Raw genomic sequence first — 21,465 nt, forward strand, 5'->3', positions numbered from 1 at the left:
AACATCTGCCAACATCTGCCAGTCACACTTCAACTTCTCAACAATATCTGCCAGTCTGCCAGTCGCACTTCAACATCTGCCAGTCGCACTTCAACTTCTGCCAGTCACACTTCAACTTCCGGCCCTTACACTTCAACTTCTGCCTCTCTTAATTCAACATCTGCCAGTCACACTTCAACTTCTCACACTTCAATATCTGCCAGTCTCACTTCAAAATCTGCCCCTCACACTTCAACTTCTGGCCCTCACACTTCAACTTCAACCTCTCTTAATTCACCATCTGCCAGTCACACTTCAACATCTGCCCCATGCACTTTAACTACTTCAACATCTGCCCCTCTTACTTCAACATCTGCCAGTCACACTTCAGCTTCTGCCCCTCACACTTAATTCACCATCTGCCAGTCACACTTCAACATCTGCCCCATGCACTTTAACTACTTCAACATCTGCCCCTCTTACTTCAACATCTGCCAGTCACACTTCAGCTTCTGCCCCTCACACATTAACTTCTGGCCCTTCCTAAGGCCGTTTTATGCTTCTGCGTCAAATTCATGGCGTACCCTCGCAGACCCCTCTGCGTCTACGCTGGACCCTACGCCGTAGTCTGACCTGCACCTCTCGAAAAATGTAACTACACGTCGCAGCGATGCACATACCCCGACTCATTTCCTGGTTCTCCTTCTCCATAAACAACGTGAAATCAAGTAGAGGGTTAACTTTTCCTGCTAAAGATGTCTCACCTTGGTCAGAAAGAACAGGGGAGACACTTTGTTTCTCTCACTATGACTCTAGAGTCACACCTCACTACGAAGCTAATCGCCGTCACTCTCTCCCTCCCTCTACAACACACTCCCCCCACTTACGTAGGCTACGGCGAAAGCTCTGCGTGGAGCCTCAGCAGAAGCGTAAAACGGCCTCTAGTCTACATCTGTCCCTCTCATCTCCACATCGGGCACTCTCCCTACAACATCTGACCATTCCATCACAACGTCAGGACTTGCAACATCTACATCCAGCACACCTGACCCTCTCACACCTACAACATAATGTCATTAATATCCATTATTTAATAGCATTTCATACACTGGGATCTGACAGAACCTTGTTATTCACTAAGTAGCATCAATGAGTCTTCTGAATCCAAACTCTGCCTGTGTCATCCTAACCCGTGATTTCTTTTGTGCCCTTGACGTGGCCAACTATATCTGAAATGTCTTCTTCTATTTTAAGTGTTAAAATTAAACAAATCCAGTCCTGTTTTGCAGTGGAAAGTGTTGTTCTATAGTTGGACCACCAGGAGGCGGCAGTGGCAAGGTGGTTGTACAAACGGTATTTGATTCAGTCTCCAGTGTGGTTGAAAAAGTGAAAGCAATGCTGTGCAGATTGAGGATTGATGGCAACTCACAGTATATAGCAAGCAGAACAGATTATCTTTCTATGTTAAAAATACTCCTTTTACAGTACAGAACCGGTCCTTTAGACCTAGTCTATTTGATAGTAAAAGTCTATAGTTCAACATTCAGTATCAAATACTGTAAATATAGATGCTTAAATAGCTGACTAGTAGTAGTTTCCTGCAAGAAATATATTTTAAGCAGATTCAAATACAATATTCAACTGAAATAGTTCTGAAATGTATTTACAATACTTTGGATAACTTTTTTTTTGCATTTATACTTGGAAATGCTAATTAAAATGTATTCATTGTGTACATATACTTTAAGCAAATCCCCTCCTGGGGATTAACAATGTTTTATTGATGAAGAGGTAACAGCTTGCAGGTCAATCTGCATTAGAATCAGCTAAAAAAGTTTGGTGTTTATTCAATATAATATAACAATATAATATAACAAAAACTAACTAAAACAATGCACTTCTATGCCATAAAAGTGCTGCCGCTAAAACTGGGATCTGACAGAACCTTTTTATTCATTAAGTATCATCAATGAGTCTTCTGAATCAAAACTCTGCCTGTCTCATCCTGACCCGTGATTTCTTTTGTGCCCTTGACGTGGACAACTATATCTGTAATGTCTTCTTCTATTTTGAGTGTTAAAATTAGACAAATAGTCCTGTTTTGTGGTGGAAAGTGTTGTTCTAAAGTTGGACCACCAGGAGGCGGCAGTGGGAAGGTGGTTGTATAAACTATAACTGCCACAAATCCAACTATTAAACCCCAAACTAAATTAACTAACCAGACATCAAGAACCTTCATTCCTGCAACTTCTGAACCCAAAACTAACACAACAGCTCAGCACCTTAACATCTCTACTTATAGCGCTGTTTTCTTCAGCTCCTTCTTCAACTTCTTATATTATGTACATTCATATTTTGTATATTGTTTTACTGATACATGATTAACAGCTAGACAGGTACAATCATACTGGACGATGCCAATGTCCAGAGCCAGTACAAGGACTAGCTGCATTTCTTAATGAACATGTAACCTTGACGACAATTTATCTTAACCAAGTAGTGCAATTTCCCTAAACTTGACCCTAATTCTGTGGTTGCAAAATGTTGAAATTGCATTAAAATGTATTTCAAAACATCTTGACTTTTTTCATGTTTGAAGAACTGTAATCCTGACTTGATTTTTTAAAACTTTTCTACAATTGCTTTGCAACTTATACATAATAAAATCAATTGAAATCATGTTTCTTTATACTAAATAGTTTTGTTTTTCAACAGACAGCACAGCACAACATGTTTATTAATTGTATATTCATTTACACAGTCCAAAATCACAAATATGTCTTGAAAGGCTTTAAAATCTGAAAAATAGACACTTATTGTTTGGTTGCTAGCTTTTAATTTGTGCAATTTAATTTGCAAACTTAATAGATTGTCTTTGACTTAAGGCAATAAAAACGGCTTTGTTTCACATTACTTCTCCAGATAACCTGCTGGATGCTCCAGCTGAATAGGAAAACTTAAATACATGTTCACAAGATCTACATGTTCAGATCCATGAGAAGCTCTCTGATGTCAATGTAGCCATATTTGTTGGCCAGGATCTTCTTGCGAAGCTTTGGCTTGATGAGGTGAGGAGGAACACCCATCTGCAGAGCCTCCATCACTACCGGGTTCTTCATCATCAGGGCCTCCTCCAGTTGGTTTGTTTCCATGGGAACTTCCTCATCTTCCCTGGTGAAGAACCATAATATGATTGATTATTGATTGCAGGTATTGTAAGGGTTGTATTGTTTTTTTTTTTTTTCCAACATGGACCCTATTTTCCAATGCATTGGTGTCTAAGTGACTCATTATTCTAAGTGTCTGACAAAATAATGGAAAGGATTCCTACAGAAATAGTATTTTGTGTTAAGGAGGAAGATCCTTTTTGTTTAACATGAAACAGCTCCAAAATCCCCATCACCAAACCCACCAGACTCCATGTAAATAACAGTACTTTTTAGCGTGTATAGAGCCAGCATATTTCACATGGAAATGGGTAAATTAAGGGTTTATTTCAATCAAACCAGAATGATTTATCAAATGTCTGTAGCGGAGCGCTTCCAGGACTCAAAAAGTTAGCTTGAGGTGCTCTTTGGATGGGATAAACATAATGTAGAAACCAATAAGGAAACTCCAAGGCACTCTCTTTTGAGAGAAAAAAAGAGTGCCTTGGAGTTTCCTTATTGGTTTCTACAAACCAGAATGATTATTGATTGTTTAGCTCCAAGTATATCATGATTAATTAACCAAGTGTTTCTTTAACATAAACCCCAACTTTTGTACTGATATTTTTATGTGCAATATTCCTCCATTAAATTAGTTGATTTAGGCGACGGATCTGGAAAAAAGTCCTTACACTTTTGATTTAACCCACAAGAAAAATACCTACGGTGGCCCTGAGAGGCCACAGCATGCAACAATAAGACAACACATGCAAACGGAAGTGTTTCCAGTGGACATTCTTAATTTCCTACGAAGCTGATTGCGGTTACATGTAAGTTTAACTTTTCATCTCCAATCCTATCTGTATTTGTGAGAAGTGGTGCTGTCCTGAGTTGAAAACCTTCTTTACAGCTTATTACCGCTGTCCATTTCCTAACGTTCTGAAATGCAAACAATTTTGACTACTTTTTTTTTTTCTCTAATACCCCTAACTTATTCAAAAGAGTGGAACGCAAACCCGACTATTAGTGTATTAGTTTAGTCAGAATTAAATTTTAAATTCTAAAAAGAAGTAGGCCTATGCACTGGCTTGTCCTAGGTGTCCCTATTAGTGTTATGTGGAATTATCATTTCTATATTACTGTAGTGCACTGTATATGCCTAGAAACAAATGGAAATTAGCAATTCAAATTATAAAAGGTATATAAATTAATAAATAATTATAAAGCTGTCTCCCCTTTAGTCTACATAACATGTCATAGCATTTTATGTACAACTGTTCATTTATCATACAGACTCAAAGTCAACTTCTAATAAATCAGAAAACAAACACACCAAAAGAGTATGAACTAAATACCAAATCTAATGTATAGCCTGTCATAATTTAAACAAGTCACTTTATGGAGCTACTCAATTCCAAAAACTTTGAAGCAAATTGTCAATTTGGCAACGATTTTTGCAAGACTGCCAATATTCGAAATCTAAAGAGTTAATTTCTCGCGTAAAACGTACTCAGAGGTGAATTTATGATGAATAAAATGGTGAAAATTGTTAAAATTGTCCTGTTGTTGGTCTTTCTATGTACTGGAAACGCCAATGGTTGAGGCACGGACTAAGCGGTATGCTCTCTCTTTTATACCTCAGACTATCAGACAGCACAACAAGCACTTCAAACGTACATTTTTATAAATTTTGTGTTATTTATGTATTGTATTACATTGTATTTATTGTATTGTATTAGGCGGGTGTGAGCACTGTAATTTCCATTTTTATGGATGAAATAAACTTGACTTTGACACATGTGCATCACTTAAAAGTGTCCCCTGGAAACACTTCCGTTGTGGTGTGGTTTATTTGCACGTGTTGTCTTATTGTTGTGTTCTGTGTCCTCTCAGGGCCACCGTAAATAACGTTTTAATTTGTAGTCACAAAGTTAAAGGAAACCACTTTCTTACCCCTCTGTGGTACCTGAAGGACCAACGTGTTGTGTTGAGGTCTGTTGGTGGGAACCCTACAGATGATGAAGCACAGAGAGGAAAAAACAAGTTCTCATAACTTCTACCAGCTAAAAGCAAATTTAAGGTTATTTAAGATGCAGTTCCTCTAAATGGCCACCAGATGCCGCCTCTCATTAATCTGTTTTCTAACTGTTTGACACTTTGGTTCCTTTGATTGACAGGTGAATCAACCTCACACTAACACATGGTTGTCAACTTTTCTATTTGATTCAATTTGGACTTTCTGGCATCAAATGTGAATTTCTCCTCCAGTTGTGACTGAATATGATCTGAATACCAGAGTCTTCTCACCAATGGAGTGTTGATCGGGCCTCCTGATTTCATGGTAATGTTTGAAGTCATCAAGCTGAACTGTGGAAAACCAATCAAAAACAAAAGTGTTAACCTTAAAGTTTAGTTCAAATGGTATCCCAGGCTGAGCAGGTAACAGGCCGCCCTAGTTCCCCTCCCTCATCACCCGACCACCTGACCACACACACACACACACACACACACACACACACACACACACACACACACACACACACACACAGGTCAGTACAACCCCTCTCCACAGACAATATGGACATCTGCAGGACTGTGCTATACATACAACATACTGTAGCTATATGCAGCATATGCATTATATCATACATGTGTATAAGTATATAATTATTTTAATTGTGTTTAACTCTAACTTTTTAATTTGTCTTTAAACTTTACTATTTCACTGCTGTATGATCACCAAGTCAAATTCCTGTGTATATTGTAAATTTGGCAAATAAAGCAATTCTCAATCGGAGGCAAGTAAACTGAGACCGTTTTCTTTCCTTACTGAGACCGCTGCATGTCTCTCTCTGACCACCGTGACAGATAAATATAAAGACAGATAAATATAAAGAATGATAAATCTGTATGTCTGTATCTGTATGGTTTAACAGCCAAAACACACAATAAGGTGACTAACAGATAGACAGGAAGTCAGATCCACGGATGTTACCACCGTCACCACAGCCACTGACAGTTGCTATTTTTAATATCTGTGAGTAAGTAAAGTAAACTTTAAAGTGACTTTCTTTTTTTCTTTGCACTATATTTAATCCTAATTTAATTTCTTTTTGAAATGGAAGATTATTTTAAGAACTGTAAACTGTACAGTTTTTTTTCTCTTTTCAAACCATATAGGTTAAAGTCTAGAAAATCCTCAGTAGATGTACAGTACAGTAAAAGTTACAAAGTACCTCAACTTAAGTACTGTACTTAGGAACAATTTGAGGTACTTTACTTGAGTATTTCTATTTCCTGCAACTTTATACTTCTTCACAACATCTCAGAGGGGAATATTGTACTTTTTGCTGCACTACATTACTCTGACAGCTTTAGTTTCTTAACAGAGTCAGATTTTACAAACAAAATATCAACTTTTAAAACATGAGACTGTGCTAAAGATTAAACTCTCCAACAGTAAATCTGCTCCACCTCCATCAGCTGTAGCATGAACATACTGCTTACATGTTCAATCATTAGTAATAATACTCCAATAACAAGATATAAATATAATAATACAACTCTGAAAAGGGACCATTCTGCCCAATAAATACTTCTACTTTAATATTTCAAGCACATTTAGACAAAGTTGCCCTTACCGGTGTTCAGAGATGTGATGAGGGACTGAGTGCACCAAGAGGAACTGTGTATGTGAAGAGGAGTGTGAAAGAGGAAATGAATACAGAAAGATTTTATGCGGTCAAATTCAATCAGTTTGATGATATATCATCATATCGTCTAGCCCTAATCCTAATTATAATAAGATAGGATCATTCTTTATTGATTCTAAGAGGGGACCATCAGTGTAACTACCAAGTTACACTAGTTAACAACTAGGGGTTAAGGGTCTTGCTCAGGGACACATTGGTTGATGTACTGTATGTATAGGGGTGGGGATGGCGCAGTGGATATGACATATACCCTTGGTGTGGGAGATCCGGTTTGATTCCCACTCTGTGTGTTAACAGAAGTTAACTTCACAGTCCTGTTTCTGTGGTTCTGTGAACTGAAGTTAACTTCTGTGGTTAATACACCGAGTTTGTGGTTCACACACACACACACACACACACACACACACACACACACACACACACACACACACACACACACAAGTTAACCAAAGTGTGGGCTGGCAATCAGCGTTTCAAACACTGCTGATTGCAACTTTAGCTGAAAGCCTAAGGAGGTGTCTTGTTTTAGACTAGTTAGTGAACATATACGGTATTTATACAGAGAAAGCTCAGAAAGACTTTTTGTTTTGTAAACAAACACCAAATAAGAATGGAACCATTCTACACTGTACCGTTTGAGAGAAACCGGTAAAAGAGTCCGAGGTTATGTACACAGCTATAAAAAAAGAAGTGAAAAACACTATATCTTTACAATAGTAAAACTGCGTTCTGTTTTTCAGAAAGTAGTGGAGGTGAAAGCAATGGAAACACCACATTCATTAGTATTTAGAGATGATTCAGACCTCCAGTGTGATGAAGAAAACTTGCTGCATGATGCTGGAGAGAGGCAGGATTAGTCACACTAGTCTTCTTTACTGTTATGTACCTTAATTACATAAATTACTACAGACAAAATACTATATTGAAGCAAACTGCTGCTTTTCATTCCTTCTTGTTTACCTTATGTAAAAAATGGTATATTATAAAATCTATATCTTTTCCTTAAATAAACTACTGAGGAGTCTCAAGTCACTCAAACTGTTCAAACTGTAAAGATGAGAAAGCTTGTAATTTGTGTAAGTGTGTTTGATGCTAGTGTTTTTACTCTGTGTGTTCTGAGTGACAGTGACAGTGTGTGTGTGTGTGTGTGTGTGTGTGTGTGTGTGTGTGTTATCTCAGTGAGGATTGTGCCCAGTGTTTGGCTGCACGGAGCCTGTTTTGAGACATGTGTTAAGAGTTGTGTTGCTGTGAATGAGTTTTGCAGGTGATGTGAACTGTTTAGTTCAGGTGACTGTTGGTAATGCAGACTGGAGTTTGAGTTTTGCACATGTGGCTCCAGTTGTGCCCAGTGTCGTAGTGTAGTTTTTGTGTGGCACTGGTTCTGTGTGTGTGTGCGTGAAGTAGTATCGAATGTAGAGTGGCGTTTGTGCGCGTGCAGCCGAGCATAAACTGCTCTACTAATGTGGAAGGGGAGGCGAGACGTCATGGATCAGGAGGGAACACACACACACACACACACACACACACACACACACACACACACACACACACACACACACACACACACACACACACACACACACACACACACACACACACACACACACACACACACACACACACACACACACACACACACCTTTCCTCCCTGTCTTCGTGTGCAGATGTGTGTTACTGAAAGTCTTAAGGTATGTGTCCCCTGTCAAGCGTCTTTCTCCCATACATTGTCTATGTGAGCAGCCGTGCAATGCATTCTGGTAGCGTTGTGGAAACGTTTGAGAAGCCGGGCGTCGAGTCAGAAGTCAGGAGTTATACTGTCAGTCAGCAGACTGAACGGTACCGGCTGTAGTGCTCTGGCAGGAACCGGTGTCAGAGTTGTGACAGAGCTAGATGACAGACAGGAGTTATGTGGGCGTCATAACAATAGTCCTTATAATAATAATTTAGAGTCCTCAGATGTCTGCATGACTCTTTCAGAGGTAAGACAAAGTCCTTTTATTTATATTAAGTTTTCTGGGGAATGTTTGTCTTTATTAAAGACACAACAGGAGAGAGATTAACATGAAGAGAAAGATGTTGAAGAACTTGCAACACATTAAGGTAAATCCGGGATTCTTATTTATTTTATTTTAATTAAGTGAAGGAAGAATTGAGAGAAGTTATTAGTGTTGTGTGAGCTCTGTGTTGTTGACATTAATTTATTTTTGTTTGAGGAAGCATGTCTCTTGTCAAGGCATGTTTTATTTTTTTTGTCAATTACTGTTCTCATTCATATGAGTCAAACCTTACACTCTACTCTGTTATGCTCGATTATTTTATAATTTCCTGTTGCATCATCATCTGTATGTTGACCTTTGTCGAGAAATTACTTGCAACACAATAAGGTGTCAGAAAGTGGTGACCACAATTTAGTGTCGTGTTTGAGGAAGCCATGTATCTCACATCTTACACTTGATTATGTTGTGGTTTTCCTGTAGCTACATCTTCTGTTTCTGTTTCCCAAACTTGTCCACGCTCTGCTAGCAGTGAAGCAGAACCATGCACTGTTTATTTAATGTACATAGCTTGGGAACAACTGCACTATACTTTAAACACTAAGTACAAACTTATTAATCAATTGATTTTTTTTTTACTTTCAAAACCTAATGTGCAAATATAATTGTTTTTCTCAATTACATTGTTTTTGCGATCGTTAGGAGCCAAAATCCAAATCAATCATCATCAATCATTGCACAGCCCTAGTGCAGTCAAGAACACTTTAGGGTTATTTAGTAGCAATTATGACATAGCATGAAGTACAATAATATTACTTAAGAAAAAAGAACACTATAAGTACATTATGAGCATGATTCAGTGTACTTTGTTTTAACAGTACTAAAGACAGTTAGTTGGTAATTGGCTGGTAAGAGGATAAATTAAAGTGAAAAAATATTTTGTCTCTTCCTTTTCTTCTGTCCTCTTTCTCCGCAGTAAGCTGATCTCTTCTAGCTGCAGTAAAGGTCAAAGGTCAGAAGGAATTTGTAACAACAGGAAAGTGTGTATGTAACTGATGAATCTTTAATAACACAAGCAAACTGTTCTGGACAAAGCATTTATCTCTCCCTCTGTGTGTGTGTGTGTGTGTGTGTGTGTGTGTGTGTGTGTGTGTGTGTGTGTGTGTGTGTGTGTGTGGATGATTAAGGAGTTCATTGAAGAAATTGATCCATTATTGATAAGATTATGAAAAGCCAATAATGACAGCCAATTGCATTATTGATTAGGCAGCTGCTGAAGTTCCACAACACTATTATAAGATTACCTAAGACACACACACACACACACACACACACACACAGACACAGACACACACAGACACACACACACACACACTGTAGTAACTGTTCAATACAAGAAAAAAGGAAATAAAAGCTAACAAATCTGTAAACTGATATAAAAACTAAGCAGTTGAGATGGACCTGCAAAATTTAGAAAAGGCAACAAGGCACCCTTTTTTCTAGACTTTTAGAAAAAATCCTGGATTCGGTGCATCATGACTGCACTATTTTGTTGATGTTAAACTGCTAATAAAGATAAACTTCTCATCCTCCAGATGTCGTGGCGTTCGTCTTTCCGCTGCTCGAAGTTTCGTCACGTTTTCGGGAAGCCGTCCACGAAGGAGCACAGCTACGACGGGGTGCCAATCACACGCAGCGTCCACGACAACCACTACTGCTCAGCCAATCCTTGCTTCATCGCCGTGGTGACAGAGTGCGCCGGGGGCGGGGCCTTTTTAGTCCTGCCCATCCATCACGTGCGTAGTCCATTGTCACCATTTCCTCCTGTTGAACACAATGAAAGTTAAACATTTCAGAAAAGGTAAAATCTATTGTTGATACTTGGATACTTAATGGGGGCAGCGGTGACGCATCGTTGCATTTCAAGTGCTGTATACGGTAACTGAGCCTACTTTGGATGTATCGTGAGATAAACCGGGTACTGTCACTGAGTCACGAGCCAAAGCATTAAATTAGGAGTTTGTTGGAGCAACCAACGTTATAATAACTTAGATTAATATGGCGCATTTCACGGATAACACGCCACTTTTACGCATTTTGAGCTATCGACGTGTACAGTACAGGCCAAAAGTTTGGACACACCTTCTCATTCCTTTTTATTTTCATGACTATTTACATTGTAGATTCTCACTGAAGGCATCAAAACTATGAATGAACACATGTGGAATTATGTACTTAACAAAAAAGTGTGAAATAACTGAAAACATGTCTTATATTTTAGATTCTTCAAAGTAGCCACCCTTTGCTTTTTTATTAATAAGGGAAAAAATTCCACTAATTAACCCTGACAAAGCACACCTGTGAAGTGAAACCCATTTCAGGTGACTACCTCATGAAGCTCATTGAGAGAACACCAAGGGTTTGCAGCGCTATCAAAAAAAGCAAAGGGTGGCTACTTTGAAGAATCTAAAATATAAGACATGTTTTCAGTTATTTCACACTTTGTTAAGTACATAATTCCATATGTGTTCATTCATAGTTTTGATGCCTTCAGGGAGAATCTACAATGGAAATAGTCATGAAAATAAAGAAACACATTGAATGAGAAGGTGTGTCCAAACTTTTGGCCTGTACTGTATGTCTACGGCGTATACAGCGGTGATGATGCGTCTTGATAACACGCCAAAATGGCATACGAATTGACGTATCATACATACCCCACTTGTTGAGGTCAGTCTGGCGTGTATATCTCCGTTTCGGGCTCGGAAATGCCGCAGTAGTGCGGACGCCAGGCGTAAACGTAGCAAAAGATATTCCTTTTTAAACCTAAAACGTAGCAGTGTAGACATACTGTAGCCTGAGAGTAAAGAAATGAATCTAAATCTCAGTTGGTGTGAATTCTTATTTCTGTTGTTGCTGCTGTGACCTGCGTGGTGTAATTTCCTTCGTCTTGCTCTCTCAGACGGGCAGGGTGGACCCTCAGCACCCGAGGGTGTGCGGTCACAGTGGGAGCGTCCTGGATGTCAAGTGGAACCCATTTGACGATCACTGCATCGCCTCGTGCTCAGAGGACTGCACGGTAAGCACTGTCCTTTTACGGCAAGGTTTACAAACCTCCTTGTAAATTAAATACATACGTTTTATCTACGAAGAATTACATTAATTATGGAATTCTTCAACATCAACATTTATTTTTGGCCCGTGGCCTTCCATCCAGATACATTTTGTCCCTTCATATGAAAGAATTTGGGCACCTCTGTTTTAGATGAAACTTCCTCAAGTATAGAGAGGCGAAATCCCTCCCCTTCCGGTAGACCACCATGGGACCTTACTGTGGAAAGAATATGTACGGTAGTAAATGGGGAGAGACAAATAATTATTTGATCCTGTTTGAATCGAGCCATGAATTACACATTTGCTGTAAATTTAAAATCTCAGTTTGTCATAAAACTGTTGAAGTATAAGACAGTTCGCAATTAGAAAGACTACACATACAAGTAAGTGACATCTCACAGAAGCTACGATACCTGTGTGCGTGCTTCGTACCGGTGTGTAACAACTAACAGGTCTTGCTTGTTCTTTCGCTTCCTGGCTGGTAAAAACGTTGGATAAAACACATCAGGTAAGATAACGTTACATGTGTTAAGCTAGGTAGCTAACAAGTTGACGTATTGTCGGAGACGAGATATGTAGTTTCACACAAAACTAAGTGGTTCTACGACAAACTCTTCACTTGCAAAATTATGTTTTAAACTGACAAACATCGTGTGTAATTCATGGCTCAATTCAAACGGTAACCAAAAATTATTCGTCATTTCCTGTTTACTACCGTACATACATACAACCCAGTTACTGTTTGTGTACGCAGGTGAAGGTCTGGGACATCCCGGTCTGTGGCGTCCAACAGAACCTCACCAAGGCCAGGAAGACTCTGATTGGTCACTGCAGGAGGGTGGCGCTTATTGAGTGGCATCCCACAGCTGAGAACCTGCTGCTTAGCGCTGCCTACGACTACAAGGTCAGGATCCTCGCCTGTCCAGAACGTATGTAGTGCACAATACCATATGTAGTGCACATTTTAGAGTGGCCTTTTAGTGTGGCCGGCCTAAGGCACACCTGTGCAATAATCATGCTGCCTAATCAGCATCTCGATATGCCACACCTGGGATGTGGATGGACTTTCTCTGCAAAGGAGAAGTGTTCACTAACACAGATTTGTGAACAATATCTGAGAGGAATAGGCCTTTTGTGTACATGGAAAAAGTCTTAGATCTTTGAGTTCAGCTCATGAAAAATGGGGGCAAAAACAAAAGTGTTGAGTTTATAATTTTGTTCAGTTGTATTTGGTCTGGTTTTGGGGATGAGAATCAGGTCTACTTAGTTAGCAGCACTCGTTGGGTCAGTGTCGACAGCCAGAGTTTGTCAATAATTGAGCTTCAATTAGAAATGGTGCACATCAGATTGAGCAATCTGTGTTTCAGTGAGTTTAAACTTACCCAGAAAAACCGCCCGTTTCTCTTTCGTCCCAAGGTCCTCCTCTGGGATGTGTCCCAGGTAGGTGCGGTGATTAGGTACCCGGTGCGGGTGGTTCTGATGCCCATCCACCACCGCTACCCGTCTGACTCGCTGTTGCTGTCCGTCAGCTTCAACAGCGATGGAAGCAGGCTGGCAGTCACGTCCAAAGACAGACGGGTTCGAGTCCTGGACCCTCGGACAGGAAGAATCCTACAAGTGTGTTTTAGAAGTGCTGATTTCATTTGATTGTGCGAAAAACAAAAAAAAAACTAAACATGTAATAATGTACCTGCAGGTGTCGAACAGTAAGTCCCACAGAGCCAATAAGGTTTTATACATCGGAGGGTTGAAGATGCTTGTGTCCACCGGCAGCTCACCCTGGAACCACAGACAGATCGTCCTCTGGGACCCTGTAAGAACCACAGACACTATCAAGTGGACATTAAATATGTAACCCTAGCTCTGCTTCTTCAACAAAATCTGGTAATGAAAAGAAAACGATGAAAGACACAAAACAGTGGAGGATTTTTTAAGATGCAATATGTCCTGGCTTAGGAGACCGTTTGGGGCTTTAGCAGAAAGGGGGGGGAGGGACTGAGAAGTTGTCGATGTTCAGATTTTTCGGCTAAGTCCTGGATCTTCACAATCCTACCTACAGCACCTTTAATTAAAGAGACTAGTACAATGACGATGCATTATTAAGCAGCTATTCAGGAAATCTAGAGTCATAAGTGTACAGATATGTGCAATGTCGTAGCAGTAACATTATATTCTTACTACTATTATGTTACTGCTACTACATTGCACATATCTGTACATGTTGTTCATACATTGTTCATATTACATAGCCATCTTTATTCTGCTCTTATAAGGTAAGTGCTAATACACTACACATATTTACATTTAATGTATATTACTCTTAACCACCTTCTGTAGCTAAACCAACTGTATACTACGGTCTACACTGCACTATATTTCTTGTCCTGTCTATGCACCACCTGTACTTTATATATCACATTGCACTTTTCTGCTTTTTTGGCACTTCTGGTTGGACGCAAAGTGCATTTCGTTGTCTTTGTACTCTGCACAATGACAATAAAGTTGAATCTAATCTAATCTAAATCTAATAAATAGTGCTTGTTTGGTTGCAGGACGACTTATCTGAGCCTCTGTATGAAGAAGAGTTGGACGGATCTGCAGGAGTCCTCTTCCCATTCTACGATCCAGACACACACATGCTCTACTTGGCTGGAAAGGTTATAAAACTAACCAACTCTACCCCTGCATCTTAGCACTAAACTCTTTGTTTTACAGTTTGGTTGTTAATGCACTCCAAATAATTTTTCTTCTCCAGAAAATTGAACCAATCTAGAGTTGCCTAAATATGCTGGTGCCAAATGACAGAATTGGTGTGCCCTCTAATACCTTGATTTAGGGTGATGGGAACATCCGTTACTACGAGCTGAGCACTGAGAAACCTTACATCAGCTTCCTGACGGAGTACAGGTCTCTGCTGCCACAGAAAGGACTCGGTGAGATCAAAAGACACAAGCAGATAGAGTGTTATTTAAAAGTTTAATGTCTTGATGCTTTCAAATTTACACTTTAACACAGAAACTTTAGCCCCCAGTCCCAATACTTTAGCGACTTGTAGCAGTTAGACCACCTTTCACCAGTTGTTGCAGCTAAATTAGCTACACCAACACTAAATGTTAAATATAAACCTTAGCAAGAGTATCTGTATAGGCATACTAGGTCACAAACAGACCTAATCTGGACAATGATCCAGATCTGGACTCAGATGTTCCCCTACTTATCATAAATTATTTAGCAAGGGTAGCAATACTGCTAGGTGCACAAACACTTGGAAAAAGACCAACTAACGTTAAGCCAGCGGTTGCTGTACTACTTATAGCAGCACAAACACTTGTTTTGGAAGCCCCGAAACTTAGATGTCTCTACCAGTACTTAATAGAAAAAGAATTAGTCCTAGACTTAGTTTGCTGTACAATTTAGGAAAAATAATAACTTTAGCAACCTGAACCAACTTCATTTTGTAAAAAGGCCAACTACAACAGTGTAGCTATCATAACTTAAGCCACCGTAGCTGTCACAACTTAAGCCACCGTAGCTTTCATAACTTAAGCCACCGTAGCCGTCATAACTTAAGCCACCGTAGATATCATAACTTAAGCCACCGTAGTTTCATAACTTAAGCCACCGTAGTTTCATAACTTAAGCCACTGTACCTTTCATAACTTAAGCCACCGTAGATATCATAAACTTAAGCCACCGTAGCTTTCATAACTTAAGCTACCGTAGCTATCGAAACTTTAGCTAGTCCTACTTTAAAAGGTGTAACAACTGCTTCCCAATGCTCCATGACCAAGGTTGATGCAAGGATGGATGGTCAACGGACCAATCAGGACAAAGACATGACCCTCCCTACTATGCTACTGATTATTTTACCCTGATAGTCTTAACCTTAAACTCTAACCCTAACCTTAAACAATATCACTCTCCTTGCCTAAACCTAACCAACTCAACCAACAAAGGCAACAATTACTAACCAATTAGGGGCGGGTCATGCTCTTACCCGTCTCTCCGGACCATCCATTCTAGCATCAACCCACGACCAACTCCGATGTCCTTTGACCTCTTTATCACTTTAGCGGTGATGCCAAAGCGCGGCCTGGACGTGAACGCCTGTGAGGTTTTCCGATTTTACCGTCTGATCGCCTTCAAAGACCTGGTGGAACCACTGTCAATGATCGTACCACGAAAAGAGGTTAGGATGATACGTTTAACTCATTTTTCTTATTATGCTGCATTTATTGATGATCAGGACAGAAACTAAAGCCTAAAGTGTTATTCTTCCTCCTCCCAGTCAGGTGTTTTCCAAGAGGATCTGTACCCAATGACAGCTGGAAACCAGGCGGCCATGACGGCTCAGGAGTGGCTGTTGGGGATCAACCGAAGTCAGTAATGCATTAATGCCTTGGAACCAAAATGGCTGACAGATGCATGATAGGTAGATGCCTTTAGTTTCTCTCAGTGATCCACCATATAAACATGTGTCTAACATATCTTCATCAGGCCCAGTGCTGATGTCCCTGAGGCCCGGGACTTTAATAGCCAACCCTTACCCAGAAACCCCTGCTGAGAAGGGGCTAGTGAAGCAGCTGAGCTCCCTGAGGTTCCAGATGGATCCGTCAGTCGGTGCCGTGACCAATGCCCGCCTGGAGTTTATGGAAGAGGTAGAACCACATCAAAATCAAGCACTGAAAACTCAAATAGTCGGCAGCTGAGTTACATTGAACCATTTGTTTATATTACCCTGAGTTTGGCCAATTTGACACCTGAAAGCAGGGCTGGACTGGCCATCTGGCACACAGGGCATTTTCCCGGTGGGCCGGCGCACTTTTGGGCCGAATCGCCGATATAAATAGGCCTTTTTTAATTTTTGGCCAAGCCGGCCCATAAAGAACTCACAGCGGCCCATTGGTTAATTTTCTTTATTGGCACTGGCCTGACCCAATCAAAACCAGCAACCCCCTTCCCCACTCCGGGCCGCAAATTTACGAATCCCACCATGGCCACGCCTCCCGGCCCTGACACACAAGCTGTAATAGTTACGCTGGAAGTTTAGCATCCACGTTAAATAATCTACAGGCGGATTCCGCAAAATGTGCCAAAATTTCGGACATATTTGGGGCTGTAGTAGCTGCTTCAACATCAGCATTACCTGAAGCCGAGGAGGAGGAGAGGTGGCTGGCTATACAGAGAAGCAGAAAGACAGGCATGAAGACAAGGAGGAGGAGAGTGACCATGACAGGGCCATGGGAGCGAGGGAGGAAAAGATGGAAGAGAGAGTAGATGACGATGTGGCAAATTAACAGGGCCTCTCAGGAAGGGATCGAGGCTGTGTGTGTGTGTGTGTGTGTGTGTGTGTGTGTGTGTGTGTGTGTGTGTCTCACGTCATAAGGATAACAGGCGGTTTGGCTGTAACATTAAAGATAGTCATTGAAAATGCTAGCGGTTAGCCTGTTGGGTAGCTGAAAAGTCTGTGATCTATAAAATCAGTGGTGATCCAATCATCAGGGTTCCTTGAATGGCTTAATTAGCTTCTCTTGTGTTGGCCTTTTCCAGGGCATATACTACTCTCAGCTTTATTGTAGCTTTTGGGAAGGGTTATAGTTATTGTTATAGTATTTAGCAGACACTTGTGTCAAAAGTGACAAAATATGAATCTCAATAGTTAAAATTATCAGTAAACTGTTTTTAAAGTTGCCACTATTAAGCAAAATAGTAATAATGTAAATACAATATCAAATATCAATAATAAAAAATAATAAAAATAGCATAAATATACAAATCATAACTCTAAGAATGAATGAATTATTTAAGTGTAAGATCAACAGATAAGTCTTGATACCCCTCTTGAAGGATCTAAAAACAATCACATGAACACAGGACACTAGGCAACTCATATCATAGAATGCACGCATATTTAAAAAGGACTATCTAAGGGAATGTGTCTGACTAATCGGTGAGTGTGGGCCGCCTGGGCCAAAAATGCCCGGGCCGATTTTGGCTGAAAGCACTTCGAAAAGAACATATAATGTCCGTTTAAAGGTCCCATGACATGAAAATTTCACTTTGAGGTTTTTTTTAACATTAATATGACATCCCCCAGCCTGCCTATGGTCCCCCAGTGGCTAGAAATGGCAATAGGTGTAAACCGAGCCTTGGTTATCCTGCTCTGCCTTTGAGAAAATGAAAGCTCAGATGGGCCGATCTGGAATCTTCTCCTTATGAGGTCATAAGGGGAAAGGTTACCTCCCCTTTTTCTGCTTTGCCCGCCCAGAGAATTTGGCCCACCCATGAGAGAGAGACATCATGGCTTTCAAACGAGCAATGTGGCAGTTGGTCAAGGCCAAGATTCGTAGCAACATCCAGGCACAAAACATGAGACGTGTAAGGGGTTATGTGGTCTGTGTAGAAAAGCGTAACGAATTAAATTAGGACAAATCCGTTTTATGAGACACCTGATATGAATGATGGAAAATACAGCTGATGTCCACTGCAGACAACCTTAAACACAGAAAAGGTACTGGGAGTTCCTGGTAGGATTTTAGGTTGTTGCTGTATAGGTATAACCTGACTCCGCCAGATGGATTGCTTCGCATTTGCTCGGCATATCCACCTGGGAACTTTCGGGGAGGGGCGGAAATACTGGTTAGCTGATTGGATGAACCATCTGTGTATCACCTATGTTGGTGATAGACGGGCCAAATCAACCAATCAGATCCACGAAGCGTATGAAAATACAACCACAAGCCTGCCCCTGCTGCTGCAGGCAAAGCATAGCTCGTTAGCTCAGCATGCAAGCAACATGTCGGTAAAGGAGATTTGCCGTTTGTGGAATAAACGGAATTTAGGAATAAAAGGAACCATTTCAGGTTCCCGGACCGCTGTCTGATAATACTGGTTAGCTGATTGGATAAACCATCTGTCTATCACCACCTCAAAACCAACGCTGATTGGCCCGGTCGTTTGGCTAACGGCTCCAAATTTTCTCTACCTCAAGATGCCAGACTGATCTGCGAGTGGAAAACTGGAGCTCGCGAGTATAGGTACTCTTCTTACGGAAAAATGAAATGCATTTAAATGGCACAGAAAAAACAAGTTCAAAGCGGAAAACTGAGCTTTAAGCTCAGTGAAATGTGTTAAATACAAGTGGCATGCGATTCCCAAAGAAGAACTGCTGCAAGGTTCGGCATCTTGGCCCTCTCCTTATAAAATAATCACTCACGCCGGAGAAAAGCTAATTCCCGATTGTACACTTACTCGCAGTAGACCCGACATGGCTCAAAGTTCTGTCTAGCTCTATTTCCTTGCTGTTGTATGAACCTGTTTATCGTTTCTTTTGAGGCCTTCCTTGAGGAGCAGCTAGCCTACCAGGACGCCAAATACCCCAGGGAGGTGAGCGACCTGTCGGGGTGGCAGCCGGACGAGACCCAGATCCCACTGTGGACGTACTGCTGCACTCCACACTGCTGTGAACCTGCAGAGAGGCCTCCGCCTACAACCGAGAGCGAGGTGAGGAGCAAATTTATCAGATATACGGTACAGTATATACACACATACGTGAGAATACTCGGTGGCCCAGTTCAGACGTGGCATTAACATGCGTCCTGGGTGATCCGATCACAACTGGACAGCTCTAAAGTATGATTCATGGTTCTGAGTTGAATCTATGACGCCGGTACGCATACATAGATCATTTCAAATAGCAAAACACAAATGTCCATCTATCCATCCATCCATCCATCTTCGTCCCCTTATCCGGGTTCGGGTCGCAGGGGGGAGCAGCTCCAGCAGTGGACCCCAAACTTCCCTTTCCTCGAGCCACATTAACCAGCTCCGACTGGGGGATCCCGAGGCGTTCCCAGGCCAGGTTGGAGATATAATCCCTCCACCTAGTCCTGGGTCTTCCCCGAGGCTTCCTCCCAGCTGGACGTGTCTGGAACACCTCCCTAGGGAGGTTCCCAGGGGGCATCCTTAACCAGATGCCCCAACCACTTCAACTGGCTCCTCACGGTGGACTGAGCTTCTCACCCTATCTCTAAGGGAGACGCCAGCCACCCTCCCGAGGAGACTAATTTCGGCCGCTTGTACCCTGGATTTCGTTTTTTTGGTCACGACTACACAAATGTGTTGGTTTTAAAAAGGAGAAACAAAACCAATAACAGACTGGGTCTATTCCTTGGCGTGTGCCAGGCAAACTTAATTGTCCAAGATGTTTGAAGCAATCGTAATCCCTGGGCTTTTATCATTTTCAGACGTTGTGGACAAAGACAGTTTATGAGTACACCCTTCTGCTTCGCCAGAGGACATCAGTTGAGTAGCGGGCCCTTCAATGTTGCCCAGACCACCCTTCGAATTAGTTTCAGATATCGGATCTCAATGCGTTCCTCCTCAATGCCTCCTGGGTGCACTCACACCTAGAGCTGTAATCGGGCCTTAAGAGCTAGGCCCGACAAGGCCCGAGCCCGACAAGTACATTTTGATTGACAGCTTTTTAAAAGCCCAAATCGGTTTACAGCCCGACATTATTCGTCGCATCTTTTGCATTTCACATAACCCACTGGCTCATTATTCTCACTATGCACATGGTGAAAAGTTTTCCACACCTTAGACTTTGCTTTCTTTGCCGGTGCAACCAAAACGTAACCGCCAGAGGCCAGCCTCCGTTTCACCTCCTCAGCATCCATTTTCCCACTAATCGAAACGCATCACCTCACCGCTCACTTACAGCGCAACCCCGAGCACAAGCCCCAGCCCGGCCTGAGCCCAGTCCGAGCCCGTGTTAACGCTGGGTTCGGGCAAAGATCTTCAGCTCTACTCACACCTCTACTTGGAGCAGCCCGGTTTTGGTTTGGTTTGGTTTATTTATGGATATAGAAAGACAACAAAGGGGGATCCAAGGGATAACATGTAAAAGTGAAAAACACTTTTTTCCAACATGGTCCCTGATGTAAGAGAACAGGACATACAACACATGCACACACATACAGTCCTAAGATTAAAACAATAAAAAATAAAACTACACATCAAAAACCAGCTAAATCACCATGACCTACCAAACAATACATTTCTCTGTCCCCAATCTAGATTATATTTCCCCTAATTATCTATTTTATTCCATAAGTAGGCCCTAACTTTATGTCTAAAATCCCTTTTCGTTACTGCCATTTTAATATGAAGTGGAAGACTATTCCATAAAATAATTCCTGTATAAAAAAAGGATTTTCTGGCTTCACTATTCACACATGGCACCTTACATGAACGGACACTGGCCCTAGTCTCATGGGCATGTTGAGTATGTACCATTAAAATCTGAAATCCCAAATACTTTGGGGCTACACCATTAATAATACTGTACATATGATTCAGTTTAAGTTGTTCAACTCTAAGCTTAACAGGCAGGAACTCAATCCTCTTAAACTCATTTCTTCCCACATGATACCTAGAAGGTTTAGACGGTATAAAACGGATCATATTATTTTGCATAATCTGCATCTTGTTTTTCATTTTCATCGTTAGGCCACTATA

General features: G+C 41.1%; 1 protein-coding gene across 1 annotated transcript; it reads left to right on the forward strand.

Annotated features, from left to right (window-relative positions):
• Positions 1-10,418: 10,418 nt before the first annotated feature.
• Positions 10,419-20,258, forward strand: LOC114546221 (coronin-2B-like). The gene is made up of 12 exons (XM_028564909.1): positions 10,419-10,628; positions 11,795-11,911; positions 12,701-12,850; positions 13,363-13,563; positions 13,643-13,759; positions 14,499-14,603; positions 14,783-14,879; positions 16,020-16,135; positions 16,235-16,325; positions 16,444-16,604; positions 19,282-19,449; positions 20,193-20,258. Exons 1-12 carry the CDS (start codon positions 10,428-10,430, stop codon positions 20,256-20,258), a joined length of 1,590 nt encoding a protein of 529 aa, XP_028420710.1. The 5' UTR covers positions 10,419-10,427.
• The last annotated feature ends 1,207 nt before the right edge of the window (positions 20,259-21,465 follow it).

The sequence above is a fragment of the Perca flavescens genome, chromosome 19 (assembly GCF_004354835.1).
Source record: "Perca flavescens isolate YP-PL-M2 chromosome 19, PFLA_1.0, whole genome shotgun sequence".
In the NCBI taxonomy this organism is placed as follows: Eukaryota; Metazoa; Chordata; class Actinopteri; order Perciformes; family Percidae; genus Perca; species Perca flavescens.

Coding starts and splice junctions, on each gene's coding strand:
- LOC114546221 (XM_028564909.1), top strand. CDS start 10,428: ATGTCGTGGCGTTCGTCTTTCCGCTGCTCGAAGTTTCGTCACGTTTTC. Junction 14,604..14,782: donor TGCTCTACTTGGCTGGAAAG/GTTATAAAACTA, acceptor ACCTTGATTTAG/GGTGATGGGAACATCCGTTA. Junction 14,880..16,019: donor GCTGCCACAGAAAGGACTCG/GTGAGATCAAAA, acceptor TTATCACTTTAG/CGGTGATGCCAAAGCGCGGC.